The sequence below is a fragment of the Oxyura jamaicensis genome, chromosome Z (assembly GCF_011077185.1).
Source record: "Oxyura jamaicensis isolate SHBP4307 breed ruddy duck chromosome Z, BPBGC_Ojam_1.0, whole genome shotgun sequence".
Taxonomy (NCBI): Eukaryota; Metazoa; Chordata; class Aves; order Anseriformes; family Anatidae; genus Oxyura; species Oxyura jamaicensis.
The window spans coordinates 1,967,606-1,986,791 of NC_048926.1; the positions used below are offsets into that span (position 1 = coordinate 1,967,606).

Sequence of the window (19,186 nt, forward strand, 5' to 3'; positions counted from 1 at the left end):
TGAGGGGACCCCGCCATGGAGGGGACCCCGCCATGGAGGGGACCCCGCCATGGAGGGGACCCCGCCATGGAGGGGACCCCGGGTGGCTGTGGCAGTGACAAGGGGACCTCAGCTCTGAGGGGTGACAGGCCAGGAAGGAGGGCGAGGCAGGAAAGGCACAGCCAAGCAGGGGAGAGGCACCAAAGAGGGGTGTTTTGGAGGGGGGCGCAAGGTGGCCCCGGGTGTTGTTACTTGAGACAAGGTGGAGGCTGCTTCGAGCAGGGACCGCGTCCGACTCCTGTTTTGCCGCTCCACGTCTGGTATCTCTGCTCCCCACGGCTTTGTGTCGTGGTAAAACTGTGGTGGTCTCGTTGCTGGAGGGGTTTGAGACTCAGCTTCGGCCTGGCCACAGTGAGGAAGGTGCTTTGGCAAAGTCTTCTCTGCTTAGAATCACAGAATGCTTAGGGTTGGAAGAGACCTCCAACATCATCCGTCCCAACCATCCCCTGCCACCAATGTCACCCACTAAACCACGTCCCCAAGCACATCTAACCCTTCCTTGAACACCCCCAGGGACGGTGACCCCACCACCTCCCTGGGCAACCCGTCCCTGTACCTGACCACTCTTTCTGACAGAAATGTCTCCTCATTTCCAACCTGAGCCTCCCCTGGCACAACTTGAGGCCGTTCCCTCTGGTCCTATCGCTAGTTATCTGTGAGAAGAGGCCAACCCCAGCTCCCCACAACCCCTTTTCAGGCAGAGAGCAATAAGGTCTCCCCTGAGCCTCCTCTTCTCCAGACTAAACAACCCCAGGTCCCTCAGCCCTCACGGGACTTGTGCTCCAGGCCCTTCACCAGCTTTGTAGCACTTCAGGGCTTTCATCTGCTAGATCAGACTCTGTAACACAGTCTGAACATATGTGCTTACGGACCTTGATCCTAAAAGTCACAAGCCCTCGTCCCCTCCGCCAGTTAGGGCTCCTCAAAATGCATGGTAAAACAGTGGACACAGTGAAGACTTAACCTCCGTCTCATGGGTTGCCATCCACAGCCTGAAGGGCTGGGATACCTCACAGCACCCAGCACGTTTAATTAAAACAGAAGGCTTGGCAGAAATCCTGCATTTCTGAGGTCAAAAAGGACCTCAGGAGATCACCCCAGTCCAACCCCCTCCCTGCCCAGCAGGATCACCCCCGAGCACATTGCGCAGGATGGCACCCAGGCGGGTTTTGAATAGCTCCAGAAACTGTGAGGTTGTTAAATCTCCTCTGGCACTCGAGAGAATTCCAATTGTTAGAGGTGCGAAGGAACGCTCTGCAGCGAAAAGAAGCACAGTCGCTATAGTAACTGCGACAATAAATATATGAGCCCACTTAATCAAAGCCTCCTCTTCTAATCATGATTTTGAGGCTTGTCGTGAACTACATATCCTGCTGCTTTCCCCCAGCTCCCTGTCAGCGTGGCTGTGCTGGCTTTGAAACCTTTCCGTCTAACGCGATGCCGCACCTATAAACAAAGAAGATGGCTAAAATAACGTGCAAGGTCATGGCTTTGTGCCTGGCTAAATATAGCCCAAATTGAGGGCGTTTAGAAACGCCAGACTCCATACCCAAACAGCATAAATCAGTAATGCTGAATGTCATTTTAGAGTGGCTGAGGATCTTGTCCAATGTATCCGATGAGTGGTTAATGCCTTGCTGAAATATACTGCCGAAGTCTTGCTTGTGAAAGAACGTCGGTCGGGAAGGCTGTGTTGTAATTAAGCCCAGAAGAGAAAAAACTCCACCCCATGGAATGAGATCTGGCAGGGCTGCAGGGGCTGAAACTCCCAGCAATATTTTTCAGGAGAGCTTTTTACTCGTACACAGCACACCCACTGCCTTGCCACTTGGTGCCTTGGTGTCTTCTCCCAGCAGCTCTTTGGTAAAAGCCCACGTTACCATCCTTCACGTTCATTCTCAAATCCAGACTCCAATCCTGCAAAGCTTTTTCGAGCTGGGGGTCATTGCAGAGAGAAGGACCGTGCTTCGTGCCTTACCCCAGCCTCGTGCAGGTGGCCAGCAGCATCCCGTAGCAATGTGTCATGCTGCACAGCTCAGCTACTGTCTGATAACCCAAACTCGCCTGGTCCTAAGACAACAGGGATGCTTTACATCTGACCTACAGCTAGCGAGGCGGACAGCAACCCCACGAGTTAGATTTATAGCTAAATCATGCAACATGTGCTGTCCAACAAGAAAAGGAGTTATTTCTTCTTCCTCCTGAGGATGTTTATCACCATCTTTGGTGCTCAGCACAGAAGAGTTTCTTTTGGCACCCGTGATGTTGTTGCTTTGCCGTTGCCAAGAGAACAACTGGGAGCCCTTGGCATTCCTCAGCTCCCTAAACACGAAACGTCACGGCTCTGCTAGCTCTCTGGGCTGTTCGGGACCCACCCCAAGCAGTTTCACAGCTCGCTCACAACACAGAGAGAATTCATTCACCTTTTTTTCATACAACAGGAGACCATTAGATTATCACAGCAGATTTCCTACTTATGCAGGCCGTTGCATTTTACTCAGGTTCCGCTTCAGAGAAAGCCAGCAGTTCCTCCCAAAAGTCATTCGATCTCAGTATGCATCGATTGCTTTCACTCTCCTAAAACTGCTATATTTCTCATTTGAGTTTTCCTGGACTTGTAATCATTTGCTGCCTGTTATGTCTCTCTTTGGTAAATCAGAGTTGACTATTCCTGTTTTATTTTTCCCATAACCTTCCTTACTGACTGTTACCAAATCCATCCCATAAATTAAACAGAAGGTTTTTTTTTTTCCCCATCCTTGAGATAATTTTGTCGGTCCTCTCTGTAGCAGTTCCAGTTTTTCAGCCTATTTAAAGCAAAACCACCAGAGCTGGACTCGATGTTCTTGGTTTTTTATATCACTGATTCTTAATGGAAATTAAATTAAAATAAAATAAAATAAAAAAAATAATAAAAAAAAAACTGCTCTCTGTTCTACTCACCTAGATCCATGGCTCTTTTCCTTCTTTCCACACCGTTGCCTTGACACCTACACCACCAATCCCATAAATATGCTGATGATGTACCTACGTATACACAACTACCCAACAAATAATTTGTCACATTAGCCTTTATCGACCTTCCATCTCAGATTTTTTTACAGCGTAGATCTTGGCAGACAAACCGTCTCTCAGGACGAAAGTTCCTACATCTGGATAAAAACCAGCATCTTTATCTTCCACTATTTCTGCTAAAAATGCTGAGGGTTAATTAACCATGTCTAGAGTAAACCTTACACAGAGAGATGTCCCTAATGCCTCTGCTCATTTCCGTTATGATACCATGGCAGGAGCTACGCAGTAAAGACGACATTTACCAATTTCACTAAAAGATGTTACTTCTTCCCGCAAGCTTTGCCTCTTACACCTTTAGAGCTCCAACACTGCTAATTACCTTTGCCTTATTTCCATCATTTTCCTTGTGCTTGTGCCTACTAATTTTGCTCTACCTTTTAAAGCTACTCTGCTGAAAATTTTTCATATGCTCCTTGGCCCGATCCAGCACTGTGCCTGGGACTGTGCTAGTGATTTAACAGCGCAGATTGTAAAACCTCCAGCTCCTGGGAACGTTTGGTGGCACTGTTAAATCCTGCTAAATCCGTTAGTTAACCTAACGAGGCTTAATGGCTTACTCTGTTACTGACCCAGATTGCAGGAGGAGGCGGGTTTTTAGGCTGAGGGGTCAGGCTGGTGTCCTGGTTGCTTGCCCTTAAAGCCGCCTTGCTTGTGCTGAGAAAGAAAACTTCTTTTTAGTCTCATATCCACAACCGATGCTTTTATACAAGCTTTTCCTTCTCGTAAAAATACCTCTTTGCTGGCTGAGGACCCGCAAAACCTCACAGACGCGCCGTACTTTGGGGGTCAGCCGAGCCCCACACCCCCAAAATTCAGACTTGCAATTCAAACAGGCAACTAATTAACAATCTGCTAATTCGTTACATGTTACTAATTATTAATATTAATCTGGAAATTTGCATCTGTGGGTGGTAGATTGACATCCCGGCCTGCGTAATGGTAGCTCTGCAGCATCCACTTGCTGCTTTGAGGCTGTTCAGATTCAAGCCTAAAGGCAGACAAATACAGAGGGGAAGCACTGCCCTCTTCTGATCAGTCGGTGCAGGTTGGGATTGTTCCTTTATCTGATCTAAATTGGTATAAAAATACCAAAAACTTGGCAGTAAAGTCACAGTGAAGGCTCACTGAGTGCGGTTAGGCTGCAAAGAGGGGTCAGTCAGGCACCTCAGCAGGGAGCACAACCCCACAAGTAAGGCTTTGGTGACGTTATATCTGGGTTTAGGGTCTTGAAATCAGCACACAGCACTTTTCTGTCTTCCTATCAGCTAATACAGTGCGCACGTGAACTGCGGAAAGAGAATAAACCTCACAGGGAGCGGTCACAGCCAGCGCTAGGCCTTGAAGAGAGTGGGTTAGAGGGTGAGCCCCATCAGCAGGCCTCTTGGTGCCTCTTGCAGCGCCTTAAACTGATGGATCCACCTTAAACTGATGGATCCCAGCTCTTCTGGACTGGGATCCTGACAATTCCTGACTGGAAACCATCCCTAATAACAACGGTGTGCTGTCAGCAGTGGGACCGTGGTTTTATGCAGGCAGGGGATTACGCCAGAAACCCCACTTTTACCAACTCCCCTGCAGAGGGCAGGCCTTCCTCACCTAATGCAGGCCTCATTTCCAAATAATAATAATAAATAATAATAATAATCAGAAGTCAGACAGGCTTTTAACCAGAAAACACAGCTTCCCACAGCTTTGGGCCCAACAGTTTCCACTCATAAGGCCTACAGGGACATTTTGGCTGTGTGGCTCCTGCTACCTGCAAACTCCACCTGTGTTTCCAGATAAATGTTGCACTTTTGGCTAAATCATGTTATGGAAGATCCCCACCTCCTCGATTTCCAAATTACATGCAGTATTACCCACCTGCTGCTTATTATAAACAAATACCGTGATCATCTGTGAAGTACAAACCCATCAGTGCTTAAAGATCCACACAGAAGGAAACTACCCCATCAGGAAGGATTTGGGGGAAAGAAAACAGGCCAGAACGCCTCAGGGCCAGCAGTTTTGTTTCAGTGGGACTGAAGAGATGCTGCATGTGCTTCTGAAACACTGGTGACAGTCAACAAATCCACCACACAACCCCAGCTCCTTACCTCCTCGGCTTCCCAGCTCCCATTTTTCCCCCTTCTCCAGCTTGGTTCCCTCTTGCATTTGCTCCATCCCAAGCTCTTAGAGTTTTTAGCCCTACATCAGTGCCCAAACCCTCTCATCATGGAGAAGGAATTCACACCTCCAGAGGTGGAGGCTGAAGAGATGCAGCTGAGCTTTGAGATGAGAGGGGAAAATGCAAATGTAAAGCTGGAAACAAACCTTTCCAGTCCCAAGGCCTGATGCAGAGGCTCTCCAGGCATCCAGCACACGCAATATGTGTTTTGGTGTGTACACACGTGTGCCTTGGGATGCTAAAACAGGAGGAAGAGGCAGCCTGGCTCACTGCTGGAGTGGTCTTGGGGTGGTTGTTCCCCAGGAATTGCACTTTTTGCAATGAAAATTCAGCCTACAGCAGAGGAGAAACGGCAGGGGGAGAAAAAAATTGAACGCAGTAGGCACTGCGCCACATTTTTAAATTAAAAATAAAAAAGGAAAAAGAAAAAAGTTTTTAGGTATAGTCTGTCCTGTCTAAGATGTAATTGGGTATATTCTCTCCAAAGCCTAACACAAATTCATGCAGACTTCCTAAAGCGCCTGCTTATTTCCACTGCGAGATTAATCAGAGCAACCCTTTCAAGATCCTTTTGTTCTATCCGTTCTGCTGCAACCCGAGAGACAATGGAGTAAGCCCCGGTGAGAAAAGCTTGTCTTTGTAAGCTAGATTTCGCTTTTTTAAAAAAATAAATAGAATCCTACTCTTTGAATTTAGCTATGTGATTGTTATAAACTCGCTCCAACAGCTGCCAGATGGCAGTTCAAAATGACATGGTGAGCAAGGTCTCAGGAACTGAAGATGCACTCGGAGATGTCTACGTTCGCCCGGGTATTGTACTACTTCCAACAACAAACTCTGCCTTTGAAAATGTCAAAGGGAACTATTTATGAACAAATGCCATATGGTTTATTTGTCCTCTTCAATTCCTCTCATGATCAATGGGGGAAAAAAATAAATCCATTTCAGGCCTGAAATGAGTGCATGCCACAATTCTACCCTGTTCTTACCACAAGCACTCAAAAATGGTCGATGGTGGCACGAAATTGCTCAAGGACGTATTTGCCTTGGATTAAAATGGAGAGAAATGATCAGCAGCACTCTGGTGGCTCCATTTGCCACATCCATGGACATTACGCTGGGGTTTTGTTCTCGGGTCCCTCATTCAAACAGTTGCAAAAATTATTTTATTTTTTTTTTGCAGAAACCACCATATTTGTTGAAATTCACTCCCCAAGGTGCCAGGGTTTGTGTCCAGGAGGCTCCCGACCCCCTCTGCGGTGCAGATCTCACAGCAAGCAAAATAAGGGCGCTACAGCAAGCAGGGAAGGCTCAGGCCTTAAATTTTTATTGTCGTAGATGAGAAACAAATCTGGCTTGTGATCGGCTGAGCACACTCAAGGAACAAATTAACGCCACCCCCGTCCTCCCCCCTTCCCGGCACGTGACGCCGACGTTTTGGGACATTAAATAATGGCTCCTCAGAAGACAATTTTCAAACCTGTTCCTTTCACGGCCATAATAAATAAGAGTCCCACGCACTTCTGGTGGAGGCATTCGGCCCGAATGCAACAACCCACGTGGAACATGGCTTCTCTTTTCGGAGGGCTGCCGACGGATGCCCACGGGGACAAAATACTGACGTGGTTTGATCCCTGGGGATTTCACGGGCCGGTGCATCAGCGAGCATCTGCTGAACCCACCAGTAGAGAGTTTTAAGCATCGCTGACCTTGTCCGGTAGGCCTAAACTCCGCCGACCTCTGGTTTGGGGCTGACATCTGTGGCTGCAGCGCTGTGCATCACCCGCGAGGGGCTGGGTGCTCCCGGCGGGGTGGGCACAGGCGGCTGGCGCGGGCAGGGGCCGCTCCTTCATCCCGGAGCTGCCCCCCACCAGTGAAAGTGCTGAGCTTTAGTTGAGGTATATAAATCATGTCACGCACTGCAAACTGAGCCCACTGCCTCTCCCTCGTTTCCTCTTTCAGGGCAGCAGCCTGAACCCCCATGGGGGACCTCCGAAGACTGGAATCCCGTCGCTTTGCCTCCCGCCCCAGGACTTCCAGCCCATCTCACCCGTGCTACCGTTTTGCTGGAGCAGCAGCATTTCCAGACAGCGTAAGGAGAGGGTTTCACGATAAGAACAAGCTTCCTGGCTTTTCAAAGCCTAGCACAAGCTCTCCTACAGCTAAACCTGCCCCTAAATCCCCCCAGGAACAGCAACCAGGGTTAACACAGTAAGCGCTGCTGTTAGTCCTTCCCCCCAAGTCTTGCCCGAGTTTTCTTCACGTCTCAGAGCATTTAGTAGTTCGCTTGTTAAAAGGGTAGAAATAATTCGTACGGGAACACTAGTTAAATACAGACCTTGCAGTTACTAGGTACAGTCGTTTCTCTTTTACAAATGTAGAGCCACCGTGCCGGGGAGCACAGTGCCCCGATGGCAGCGCAAATGGAGACTGGCTTCTACAACGCTATTTACAGGTTTCTGATTTAAAAAAAAAAAACTGCCGAGTTTGGTCAAATATAAGTATAGAACATTTCTTCCATATACAAACTCTCGTTAGCTGATTTGTTATTAAGGTGCTCGTTAAGTGTGGATGAGAACAGAAGTTACAGTAGATCAGTTTGCGTTCACGTCTATTTACAACCCGCGCTTGTTTGCCTGCTGACACCGGCGTGTTCCAGAGAAGCTGACAGCAAAGTGCCTTGGAGAAATGTGAGTGATTTTTTTATACGTGACCTTGGCCAGTTTGGAAACTGATGCCGCGGGAAGCCAAGTACGGAGACCTTCCTCCCTCACGGGTAGCACAAAAAGCATCCAGCTCGCTTGGCTAAGCGACCGTTTAACCCACCTGAGGTTCCCGCCAGTTTGTTTCAGATGTGAGCCAACAAGCACACGTTTCTGTCGGGCAAAGGCATGATGATATTTATGACACTCGGTGCTCTAACTGCGTAAAGCGATGCACAAATCCTAAGTATTATTTGCTTCACAGCTGCTTTGTCAGAAGGTAAGTAGTGGAACAACTTTCATGCCTTTTTTTCTTTTTTTGGCAAAGGTTAAGTGCCCTTGCTGAGTCTGTACAGGTGACGCCCGTCGCCACCTCTCTGCTCCTGTCCAGCCCTCGCTGCCAGAACGTGCATGGTCGGCTGGGCAGCTGCCTGAGACGGGACTCACAGCACCAGGTTGTTGCATGGAATCCGTCGGGTGGCGTCTCCGAAAGAGTTCAGAACCACCCGGTACAACAGAAAGGAAAAACGTGCGTGTGGAAAAACCAAACGAGGAGAATGTGCTCAGAAACAAAAAATAATCATCTTCCAATCAGGAAAAGAAAAAAAAAATCCCAAGCGGTCAAATTCTTTCACCATCGACATTCTCGAGGAGTTATTTTCTGCCTGCTGGCCAAACTCTACCTCTAGCTGCACCCTCGCGGCCTCTCCGCTGACCGACCACGGGTACTCCCTGGCATCACGCCCCTCTCCACACCGACTGTACTCACACGGGGGCCTCGGAGGGGCTCAAAGTTTGGCATGTTTGGAACCAGGGGAGGATCTGACCCTAATAAAATGCTGATTTTGTCCTCGTCATTTTAAGATGCTATGGAAAAAGAAAGGAGAAGAAGTTGATTTGACCTCTGTTTGCAAACTTAGCATGTACCGGCATCTCTCCGCCGTACATTTAAGTTTCAAACAGGTCCCAGAGATTGCAAGGCAAGCTTGTTAAGGCAGTGGAAGAAACTCAACGTTCACACCTCTTGATTCCCTTCAATGCATTTCTAAGGCATCAAAAGGGGCACGTGGTTTGTGCTTGCCTTTTCAGAAAAAAGGCATTCGGAACAGCATAAAAAAGGGATGCTCAGTGACAGACGGAAGCCGCTCAGCCCGGGGCAACGGCCACGCTACCAGAGAGGAACGGGGAGCTACAGCGGGGTTTTCCAGGCTGGGGTTCCTCACCATCGCTCTTTCTGGTACACCTCTGTTTGTACAATCTCACTGGGGTGCTCGGATATACAGGCCCCGTTGATGTCATTGAGCTTGTTGTCTGGAAGATCCTCGGGTTTTGTGCAAAGTTTCAGCGCCCTGGAGATGAAGACGTCCAAGTTAAACTCGGGGTCTGTTTCGGTACTCACCTCCTTGGATTCCTGGCGGAGGTGGTGAGGAGGAGATGGCAGGCTCCGCTCCTGAATCTCCGGAAGAGTACCGGGACACTCGAGACCCACCTGCGTGCTCTTCACCCACTGAGCTATCTCCAGGAAGAGGTTGGATGGTTCTTCTTCCAGAGACAGCTCCGTTTCGGGTGCTATGGTTGCTCTTTTCCAGTGGGACAAATCTAAAATCAGCTTGGGCTCCGAGTAGTGGTGGGGCTTATTGTCCCTCCACAGCAATTTGTCCAGGTAAGAAGGCGACCCCACTTTGTAATCGCAGGATTTCCCGCACTCGGCGTCAAATACGCGGTCCATCGAGGAGTGAGATAGCTCCAGGAACCTCTCCGAGCTGCTCTGGGAATATTTCCGCGGGTCGACTTGTGCTTCCTCAGCGATGGATTCCGACCCTGCCCGCGGGTCCCGCTGAACCTCGTCCATGTCGTGGTATTTATCGTGCCTCCAGTCCAAATCGGAGGAGAGGCTGACGTGGTACCTGGCAAAGACACGCTGCTGTTAGAGGGGTCTTATTAATATCAGAGACCTTCTTGTGTGCTAAAAAAGGACGGCCAAGCAATTTATCAGGAGTCTGAGCCTGCGTGGACAGGCCCAGAAGTGGGAATATTCTCAGAACCAAGCTGCCCCTTCGTTCAGCTGCTCATTATCCCTCCGTTCTGGTCCTAAAACACGTGGCTCGAGCTGCAGAACGTCCCCAGCGGGGTGGGAGGACGAAGCCCGGGTCACAGCTTGCTGTGTCACACCGGGAAACCCAAAAGCAAGGAGGCACGCGGGCGACAAGGTGACCCCGAGCAACTGCTCTGGTGCCTCTGGCTGGCAGGCGTCAGGGCAATGTGCGGACACACTGAAGACACGCTGAGGAGCGCTGCCAGGCTTCCTCTTTTTTTTTAATTCACCTGGCTGTCCTCCCCAGCTGCTACCCTGATACTTGTTCACGCAGGAAAAGAGATTAATCGGAAGGAACGCGAGGGATTTCTTTAGATTACTGCTTCGGTGCCGGCGAAATTTTGTGGATTAGCAAGGCCTGGAGATTTAATTGCCACGCAGAGAGCAGCAGCACATCCTGCTCAGCTGGAAGGAGCTCTACGGGAAGGCAAACGTCGATAATTCTCGGCTACTCGGTTTGTGCTAGCTGCACCGGTACCGGGAAGGGGCTTTTTAACTGGGGTATGCGTCTAGGACAGGACAGACCTCGGTTCAAGTCTTTGGCCTGCTCTAACCTTCACGTGCGGCTGTCAGCAAACCATTTAAAACACAATCCAAATATGTCTGGTTTGAACAGACCCCATCGATGTGGACTCCAGGGCTTACGCACCTTGAGAAGTGATAAAATTGCGTTCAAAATCTTGTCCCCGAAAGGTGCAAGGTGGTTTTATAGCGGGTATTACAGGGACAGAGGATAGAGGGAAGAACCCCGGTGTCATTTAAATAGACGTAATTCAAATGACAACGATGTATGCTGTTAATAAAACCGAGAGCAGGAAGATTCTCATTAACCTGAAGATGCAGATTCAGCACCTCCTCCCTACAGACATCAATGACAAAACTCTTGTTGACTTCAGCTAGGTGCCAGCTCGAGTTAGAATTACGATATGGCATAAAAAATGCAAAACAAGTACCCTTTGTGGGTCCAGGGCCCGTATTACTGAACCAAATCAATGCTCGGAGACTCACCGGTCAAGTTTTGACTAAAAAATCCCAGTGAATATCTGGTCTCCAGACAAGCACCGGGCACCGTACCTGTCCCAGTTAGACATCTGGCTCTGGTTGGCTTCCATCAGTAAAATATCATCGATCTCATCCTCAATCCGGAACGGATGCTGAGACACCGGTTCGTCCTCAGGGCAGGAATAGGGGCTCATGTAGGGATGCTGCAGCCCCATCTCGGCCGTTAAGCGATCCATGGGGTTAAATGTCAGTATTTTCTCCAGGAAATCGATGGCTGCAAGTCACAGAGAAACAAACTCACTCATTCCTCAAAAGCACTGCTGGCTGTCTTTCCAGGAACGGCTTCGTGAATCCCCCACACCAAATCCGCTCGAGGGAAGGAAGGAATTAAAGGTCAAGTCCTGTCGGAAGTCTAACACGGGCACATTTGTCCTGCCTGCTTCAGGGCTACGTGACTAAGTCCCTGGCATGGCAAACGCTGTTAAATTATTTTGCACGTTAATATTTCGGAAATTCGGAGCGTCTAAAATTATTTCAGAAAGACCGTAGAGAGCAAGGTCTCTACGCTGATGAAAGCAGAAATTTCGTGCAACTCAAGCGACTGGAATTAAACCTAAATACAAGTTTGTGGGGATTTTTTGATGAGGCTACGTGAAAAAGATCAAATCCTGCCATTAAAGATGCATTTCCTATTCATTTAGGTCTTGGTGCATGGAAGAGCCCCTTCAAGTCCAGTTAAGGTAACTACAAATATTTTTTGCGCTGTACCTTCAGAAACGTCCCCGTGAAGATCGCAATCGTAGGAATTGGACTGAATCTTTGTGCCAAAGAAGCTTTAGGAGCGAAATCACTCAGCACAAAGGAAGGGCCATACCTGTTGCCTCAGTGCTTAAATATTAACCAATATCACGTTGTTTCCCACCAAATCATTTCATCGCGTAGATTGAGCCCGAGGAGAAGGCACTGCCAAAGCGGCGCGCGCCACGGTACCTTCGCTGTCCACCTCGGGGAGCAGCTTGCGCAGCGGCTTCCTCACTTCCCAGGTGCTGTTGATGAAGCTGGGCATCACCTTGAGCAGCTCCTCCTTGTCTTCCTCGTGGATGACGGGGATCGTCTCCAGAATCAGCTGCATCTGCTCCAGCTCGTGACCCCCTGAGTGGGCAGAGAAAGGCAGGGAGCTGAGACGCGCACACGGCCCAGCCAGCCTCAGCTTACCCGGGCAGCTCCCAAAATCCCGGAGAAAACAGGCAGAGAACTTTTTGGCTGCGATGACTGCACCTACACGAGTCTTTTTGCAGACTTAAAATCATCTGGGGTTTCAATCCTTTTCCTTGAGGATGGATTTACCCCCCTATTCCTAAGCCCCGGTGCAGGGCTGGCTCCCGTAAGAGAGGAACGACGCATCCGGGGAGCGTTGCAGAGCCAACCGCCTAATTAATGAACGCTGATCCTATTCTTCAGCGCGCTATTGAATTTGACTGAGAGCTCTGCCGATGATTTCCAGCTTCTTACGTGTACCGAGAAGCTGCCTGGCTTAAAATATAAATACCGAGTCGTGCTATCGACTTTCTGTCTACTGGAAACGCCGGTTATAAATATTCTGTTGTTAGAGCCAGGACTAGCCATTAAGAGCCAGGACTAGCCAGTAAGAGCCAGGACTAGCCAGTAAGAGCCAGGACTAGCCATTCTGTCCCCAAATAAGAGCTTTCCGTGGGTCTCCAAAGGGTTCCAAACACACCCCATGGGCAATGAAAGGTCCAACGGTCAAGGTTAGGGAAAGGGTCTCCATCCATCGTGGCTTTGTCACTCCACCAAGGTCCAGTTCAATGCATTTACAGCTATTTTCACCCCAACTCTGCCAGGACGTGGCAATGAACGTGTCCCCAAGCCAGCACGGGTCATTACCACACCCCGTGTTGTCATTACGCAACGAGAGGGCTTTCTATTTTCTCCTTCCTCCACTGGCGACGCTTTGCGATGAGCGGCAGCAGATCACCGGAGGGAGCTATAATGTAAGCTGTGTGGCTGACGCACGCACAACGAACATTTCCTCCAGCATAAAAGCCATCAGTGGAGGTCTGCGACTTTGTGGGAGCTACCAGCTCTGCTTTTTGAGTGGCTGCTTCATTCCCAAACGAGTGACCCCGCACCCAGCTTGGCACCAGGCTCAGCACCACGGCTTCGCTCCCTACAGCGGCGTTTTCGGAACTCCGTTGAATAAAGATTTGCTCGTTAACGGGGCATTAACGGGATGAGCCCAGGTGGCAGCAAAGGCACAACGTTCTAGGACGCATCCTTATCTCCGCAGCTTGGGATTTGCTCACAGCAAATACAATTAAGCACGGATATTTCATATTAAAGGTGGATTTGAGACTAATTCATTTATTTCTTTTTACCACGGATTTCACAACGATTGCTGGCAAAGATGGGGGAATTCACCCTGCCGCACTCCAAAGCCTTTGCACTGGGTAACGAGCAAGGAGAAGGGAAGAAAATAAATACATCGATGGGAACCTACCAGCGAAGAGCATCCTTCCCGTCAGCATCTCCGCCAGGATGCAGCCGGCCGCCCACATGTCGATGGCTTTGGTGTAGTTGTTCGGCGAGAGGAGGAGGCGAGGCGAGCGGTACCACTTGGTTACCAAGCCTTCCGAAAGGTAACCCTGGAAGAGCAGAGACATCGGTGAAAGCGACGTGTACGCATCTCCGTTCAATGATTTGAGATATTTTGGAGGTTTGGCGATTTCTGAGCGCTTAACCCCACTGGAACCCTGCAGCACGCGAAGGGAGCCTTGGGCAGCTCGGCGCGCGTAAGCCCGGTGCCTGCATTTCCAGACGTCACCTCGAAATGAGGCCTTCTTCAAAGAAGGCGACGTTGTTTCTAAGCGAAGGAAGAAAATCAGGAACGACCTGGCGGGCTGGGTGCGAAAACACGACCGCTGGACGACCGAGGCACTGAGCACACAGCGCCCAAACCCAGCCAGCTTGCAGCAAATTGCCTGAAACTGATGGTTTCAGCCCGGATCTGTGCCAGAGGTGTTGCTTATCGACACGAAGAAATGCCAAACGCTGCATCGAGCCCTTACCAAGGTCTGGGGATGGATGCAGGGAATTGCACGGGGGCACCGAAGCAGCCCCAGCGGCCTCCTCCCCTTTCCTTGTTAGGAAAATTTGTGTAGGAACACCCGCCGTTACCTTGCAAGTGCGAGCAAAGCTGCAGCTCGACTTAACGCCGAAGCTGCTGAACGGCTGATGGTTCCTAATTAATTGTGGCAGATCAAATCCTCGTTATCTGTGGCACGAGAGGCCATGCCCCGCAGACCCCCGGAGCTGCTGGGCCAGCGGATTTAGGACTGCGCTGACATTTGCCTTGGGAACCCGGGCCCTCTCCCAGGATGGGTTTTAAAGGCGATGCTCTGGGCAACACCGTACGGCCAACCGCTGACCGCTTGGACCGCAGCCCTCTGGATCCTGAAGGCAGCCCAGAGCTTTAATTCAAGCGCCAAGAGCTCAGCATCTCCGGCTGAAACCGAGGGGAAGCATTTAATCCCGTGCCACTGGCAGAGAGCAGAGTCCCTTAGATTAAATCCCGTTCTCTGCCTTGAAGATCGCCTCTTGTAATCTAATCGCATCTCCCCGGTTCCGTAATTTATTCCAGCCTTGCCCGCGCTCCCTCTACAATCAATTACAAAATTCATTTGGAAGACAATTTCATACTTGCTCCGTGTTTGGCAGGCGGGGGCTGGGAAGGTGACGGGTCCGGGGGCAAGCAACGCCGTACGGATAAAGGAATGTAAATGAATAAATGCACCAAGTCAGCTGGGAGGCACGTGCCCAGAGGTAGTCCTGAAAAATACCCAGGGAAGGATTTGTCCCCAGGCACCGTGCGCTCCTGCGGCTCAGGAAAACGTTTATAAAAGAGGAGATCCATCCACAAGGCTGGAAAAACGAGGAGGGGCATCAATGAGGCTGCATGGGCTGGCCCGGGTGCCGTGCCGAGGTCGAACATCAAACGTAATTTCATCAGGGTGACGTTGGAACGTTTCGACACGGCGTTAAATATGTTAAATATAACATATAGGCGTAATAACGTGGACTGAAACGCACCAGAATAATCAGCAGAAGAAGCAGCGACCAAGCTGAATTGCACTTAAACGCCGTGAAACCACCGGAGAGGGTCAAAAGGCAACGGGAGCAAGAGTTCCTACCAAAATATAATCAAAAACTCCACCCTAATCCACACGGTCTGAACTATTTTCAGTGCAAATGCAAGAGCGCTTCGCTGCCACGGAGGATAAGGGGGTTTATAACGCCTCGCTTCCACCCAAGGCAGACTTTTATTGAGGTTTCCAAATGCGCAAGTTGTCAGGCTTTGAATCAAGAGGGTTTGCTTTAAAGGGAACGTTCTCATTTTTGTCATCTTAAGCTAAGTCGTAAGGGAGAGCGATTAGCCAAGAATTTACGCCGCTGGCTCATTTAACGCCCGCTGGCTCGTTTAACGCCGTGATATTCTTGCTAATGCTGCAGAATTCGGAACCGGCACCAAGACCCCGAGGCGTTATCAGATCAGACTGCCGCTGTTCAGCTCCTGCAGTTGTTGACAACAATGGGGACCCGGGTTATTTGTTGGAAAATCCTAAGCAAATAAACCTCGGGGATGGCATTCGGGGCAATCAGGCTCTCTGTTCTCCATAGGCTCACGATATTTTGCTGCTTCTGTTCCTATAAAACCTAGAAAAAAGGATAAACCTGTTGCGGATAGGATTAGCGTCACGTTCTACCAAATATCATAGGAAGGAAATTGAAAAGTGAAGAAAAACGAAGGCAGGAGAGACCGAGGGCTCGCCCCTTCTGGAGGAACACCGAGATTCAGGATCTGGCTCAGCCCTCAGCACCTCTCCTGAGCAGCCAAGCGTGCCGCACGCCAAAACCCAGCTTTCTGCACCCAAAAAGCTGCGAGGGTGAGTACCAGGTGCCCCCAGACTGGGAACTGGGAAGCAACCAGCTCGTAGGTCCTTCCCTCGAGGATGCGATTTCTGCCTCCGACTGCTGGCGGAGCTGGAACGGTTCCCGAAGGGGAGGAGGGCTCAAAAGAGAAACAAATAAAGGCCGTCAGGATAATCCTGATGCAACAGCAGGCTGGTTCCTCTTCGGAGTGTTTTTATTCTTTTAAATTTATTTTTAAAAGGCAGTTAGGAGAGCTCTAGGAGAGGCTGGAAAACGAGCCTGGTTTGCAAGGAGCAGCGCTCCTGGCAGAGAGCTAAGCGTAATAAAAATGTCACTGTTGTTGGCTCTGAAAATGTGACATGCATTCTCATCCTTTTTGGGTCACAGAACGCGTTTATCTGACGAACCTGGGCTAAGCTGAGCTTCAGCAGAGGAAAGGGAAAACCGGAGGAAGGGGAGCAGGGATCCTCCAGCAGAGATCTCCTCGCGGTGATCCGTCCGCCGGGGGGCTTCGGCGTTTCGCCGGGCGAGCTGGGAGCTATGGCAGCCCAAAGGGAGGACTTCTAAGGTTTAAAGGTGTTCTGGAAATCCTTTACTATGAGATCTCCCCCTAAAAAGGGTGCTGCACCCTGCCTAGCGTGGAATTTGTGCAAATGGAAGCTGTACAAAGCTGCAAGTAGGCAAGGAGGAGAGGGTCCCGTGCCACCCCAGGCGCCGCACCCAAGGCAAACCCAGGGCCGATTCTCTCCTCTGAAATATCCGTCAGTTTTAAAGTCACTCTCGACATTTATTGGCTTTTATCCCAATTTTTTAAAGCCTATTTTGCTTTCTCCCCCTTCTCCCATTCTTCCTGCCCCATCGGTCCTGCAGACGAGGCTGCTCCATGCCACTAATCCCAGCGCACCTTCCAGAGCTGGAGAGCTCTCCCCGTCCTACCCAATTATCCTAATTAATCGGCCGTCGCATAAACAAGCCACAGTGCCAGGGAAGGACTATTATTTAGGTGGCTGTTTAGGCTGTTTAGAAGCCCGGTCGCAACCCGCTGGGTTTATTATTTGCCAGCTTAACACTTCGCAGGACGGTTGCCGGGGTTTGGGATTGGAGAAGCGCGGGGTCAGAAGAGCTCCAACCTTTCAGACGGAGGCTTGGGTCTACTGGATCTGCCCAGGAGTTACTTACCCGTGGAGCTGGGAGCAGGATTTTATTTGCTTTTGGGCACCTCTGTCTGGGCTAGCACCACCAAAATTCAGGGCACAAGGCCCTCTCTCCTGGCCCCTGCCTGATGAAATCCCCAAACACCGGGCGCCATCTGCCCCGCGCACATCCCTCCCCTCCGGGCAGGTAGGAAGGAGCTGAGCAGGAGCGGGACACAATCCCGAATCGCACGCAGGAGCGGAGCTGTTGGCTCATTTGCTAAAAAACGTTGGCTGATCCCGCTCAATTCCTGCTCTTTGGCACGCGCTGCTCGAATTCAAGTACGCGTTGACGGCGGTTGGCGAGCATCTCCTCGCTGGTTTGCTGCTATTAGGAGATGGACAGGCCTTGAATTCCGGCCAACGCATGAGGAGCGCTTTAAATAAATGATAAGAAAACCATTTCTTACACGGATTCAACTCGAGTTGACCTCAGGAAAAGAGAAACGCGCTGCTAAGGACCAAAACCAAGCACTTGGAGCCGCTTGGAAGGCAGCTCATGTTTTACAAAAGAAGCAGAAGGAGGAAGGCAAGCAGCAGGACATCAAACCAGAAACTCATTGGAACGGAAAGGGGGGGGATTTCTCAACGCCTACCTTATGGGAGTAATGCTGATCCACGATCCTGGCGAGCCCGAAATCACCGATCTTCAGCACCAGGTCCTCCGTGCTGATGAAAATATTGGCCGGCTTGAGGTCTCGGTGGAGCACGTTGGCCGAGTGGATGTACTTGAGCCCCCGGAGCAGCTGGTACATGAAGAGCTTGGCGTGCTCTTCGGCGAGCTTCCCCTGCTCCAGCAGGCGAGCCAGGTCCGTCTCCATGTACTCCTGGACGATGTACACCACGTTGAACTTGAAGAAGTCCCCGCGCAGGTTGGTCCCCTTGGGCCCCAGCACCTCGTACACCCTGACGATGTTGTCGTGCTCCAGCCTGCGGATGATCTTGATCTCCCGGAAGGCGTGCTTCATGCTGCGCGCGTCGCTGATGGTGATCTTCTTCACCGCCACTTTGCGGCAGCTCTTGCTGTCGAGGGCCGACAGCACCAGCCCGTTGGCCCCAAAGCCCAAGGGACGGAAGTTGACGAAGCGGCAGCCCAGGTCGTAGCCGTACACGCTGGCGATGCAGTCGCACTTCTCGGCCATCGCGGGCTCCGTCCCCTTTTGGCTTTTTTCCTCTCGATCACTCGAAAAAACGGGAGAGTCGAAGGACTCCCAGATTACGGAGACGTTTCGAAAGAAAGCGCGCCATTACGACTCGCAGATGCTCGGGGGGGGGGGGGGGGCTCTCGCTGCGAGCCCGTGACTTCACGACACGCGGACGCAGCGGGGAGAGACGTGAGCACAAAGACACACGCAAAACGTTTCAGAGCGGGTGAAAAAAACCAGGCGTGGAGGAGACTGCATGGATGGTTCGAACACCGCGAAGACACCTCTACCGAAACACAGACGGCTCAATTTTCTTCTCACTCCAAGAGCAGCAGTGCTACATTTTTCAGCCGCTTCCCTCTCTTCCTTCACCAAAGCCTCGGTGCTTGGGGGAGCAGGCAGACGCGCTGCCCGGCGTCCCCGGCGCTTCAGTCCCGGGGCAGGCGCCCAGCCACGCAGCCGGCGCCGATGTCCCCGCGGCGGGGCAGAGCCCAGCGCAACCCCATGGCCCCTCGGCTGTCCCACAGCTTTCCTCCTGCCCGCGGGTCTGGACAGCGCTTCTCCGCCCAGCGAAGCGCATCCAGGCACTGGCCGCGCTCCTCGGCGGTCAGCAAAGCGTTGCCGCTCCTCGCTCGCTACGTGCGGACCCCATTTTCCCCCGTGGCAGGTCTAGAGCTTGACGGAAGCAAATGTTTTTCGGCCTGAAGCTCACTCTCTCTCAGCTGCACTCGGCGCTGGACGTTTCCGCGTTTGCGTTTCCAGCACCTTCCCCTCGTGCGTCTCCTTGTCTGATCTTTAGGGCCGGCAAGGATGGGAACTGC

The 19,186-nt window shown here is 51.0% G+C and overlaps 1 protein-coding gene across 2 annotated transcripts; it reads right to left on the minus strand.

Moving 5' to 3' along the window:
• Positions 1-8,758: 8,758 nt before the first annotated feature.
• Positions 8,759-18,969, minus strand: MAPK4 (mitogen-activated protein kinase 4). 2 transcript variants are annotated; one of them, XM_035309441.1, is made up of 6 exons: positions 18,732-18,969; positions 17,817-18,385; positions 13,599-13,743; positions 12,071-12,232; positions 11,153-11,354; positions 8,759-9,890 (listed from the first exon to the last, which is right to left on the minus strand). In XM_035309441.1, the coding sequence occupies exons 1-6, from the start codon at positions 18,943-18,945 to the stop codon at positions 9,203-9,205; spliced, it is 1,980 nt and encodes a 659-aa protein (XP_035165332.1). In that variant the 5' UTR covers positions 18,946-18,969; the 3' UTR covers positions 8,759-9,202. The 2 variants fall into 2 exon arrangements, with proteins under 2 accessions (XP_035165332.1, XP_035165333.1); XM_035309442.1 differs by having other exon boundaries at positions 17,817-18,370; positions 18,725-18,969.
• Positions 18,970-19,186: the final 217 nt, after the last annotated feature.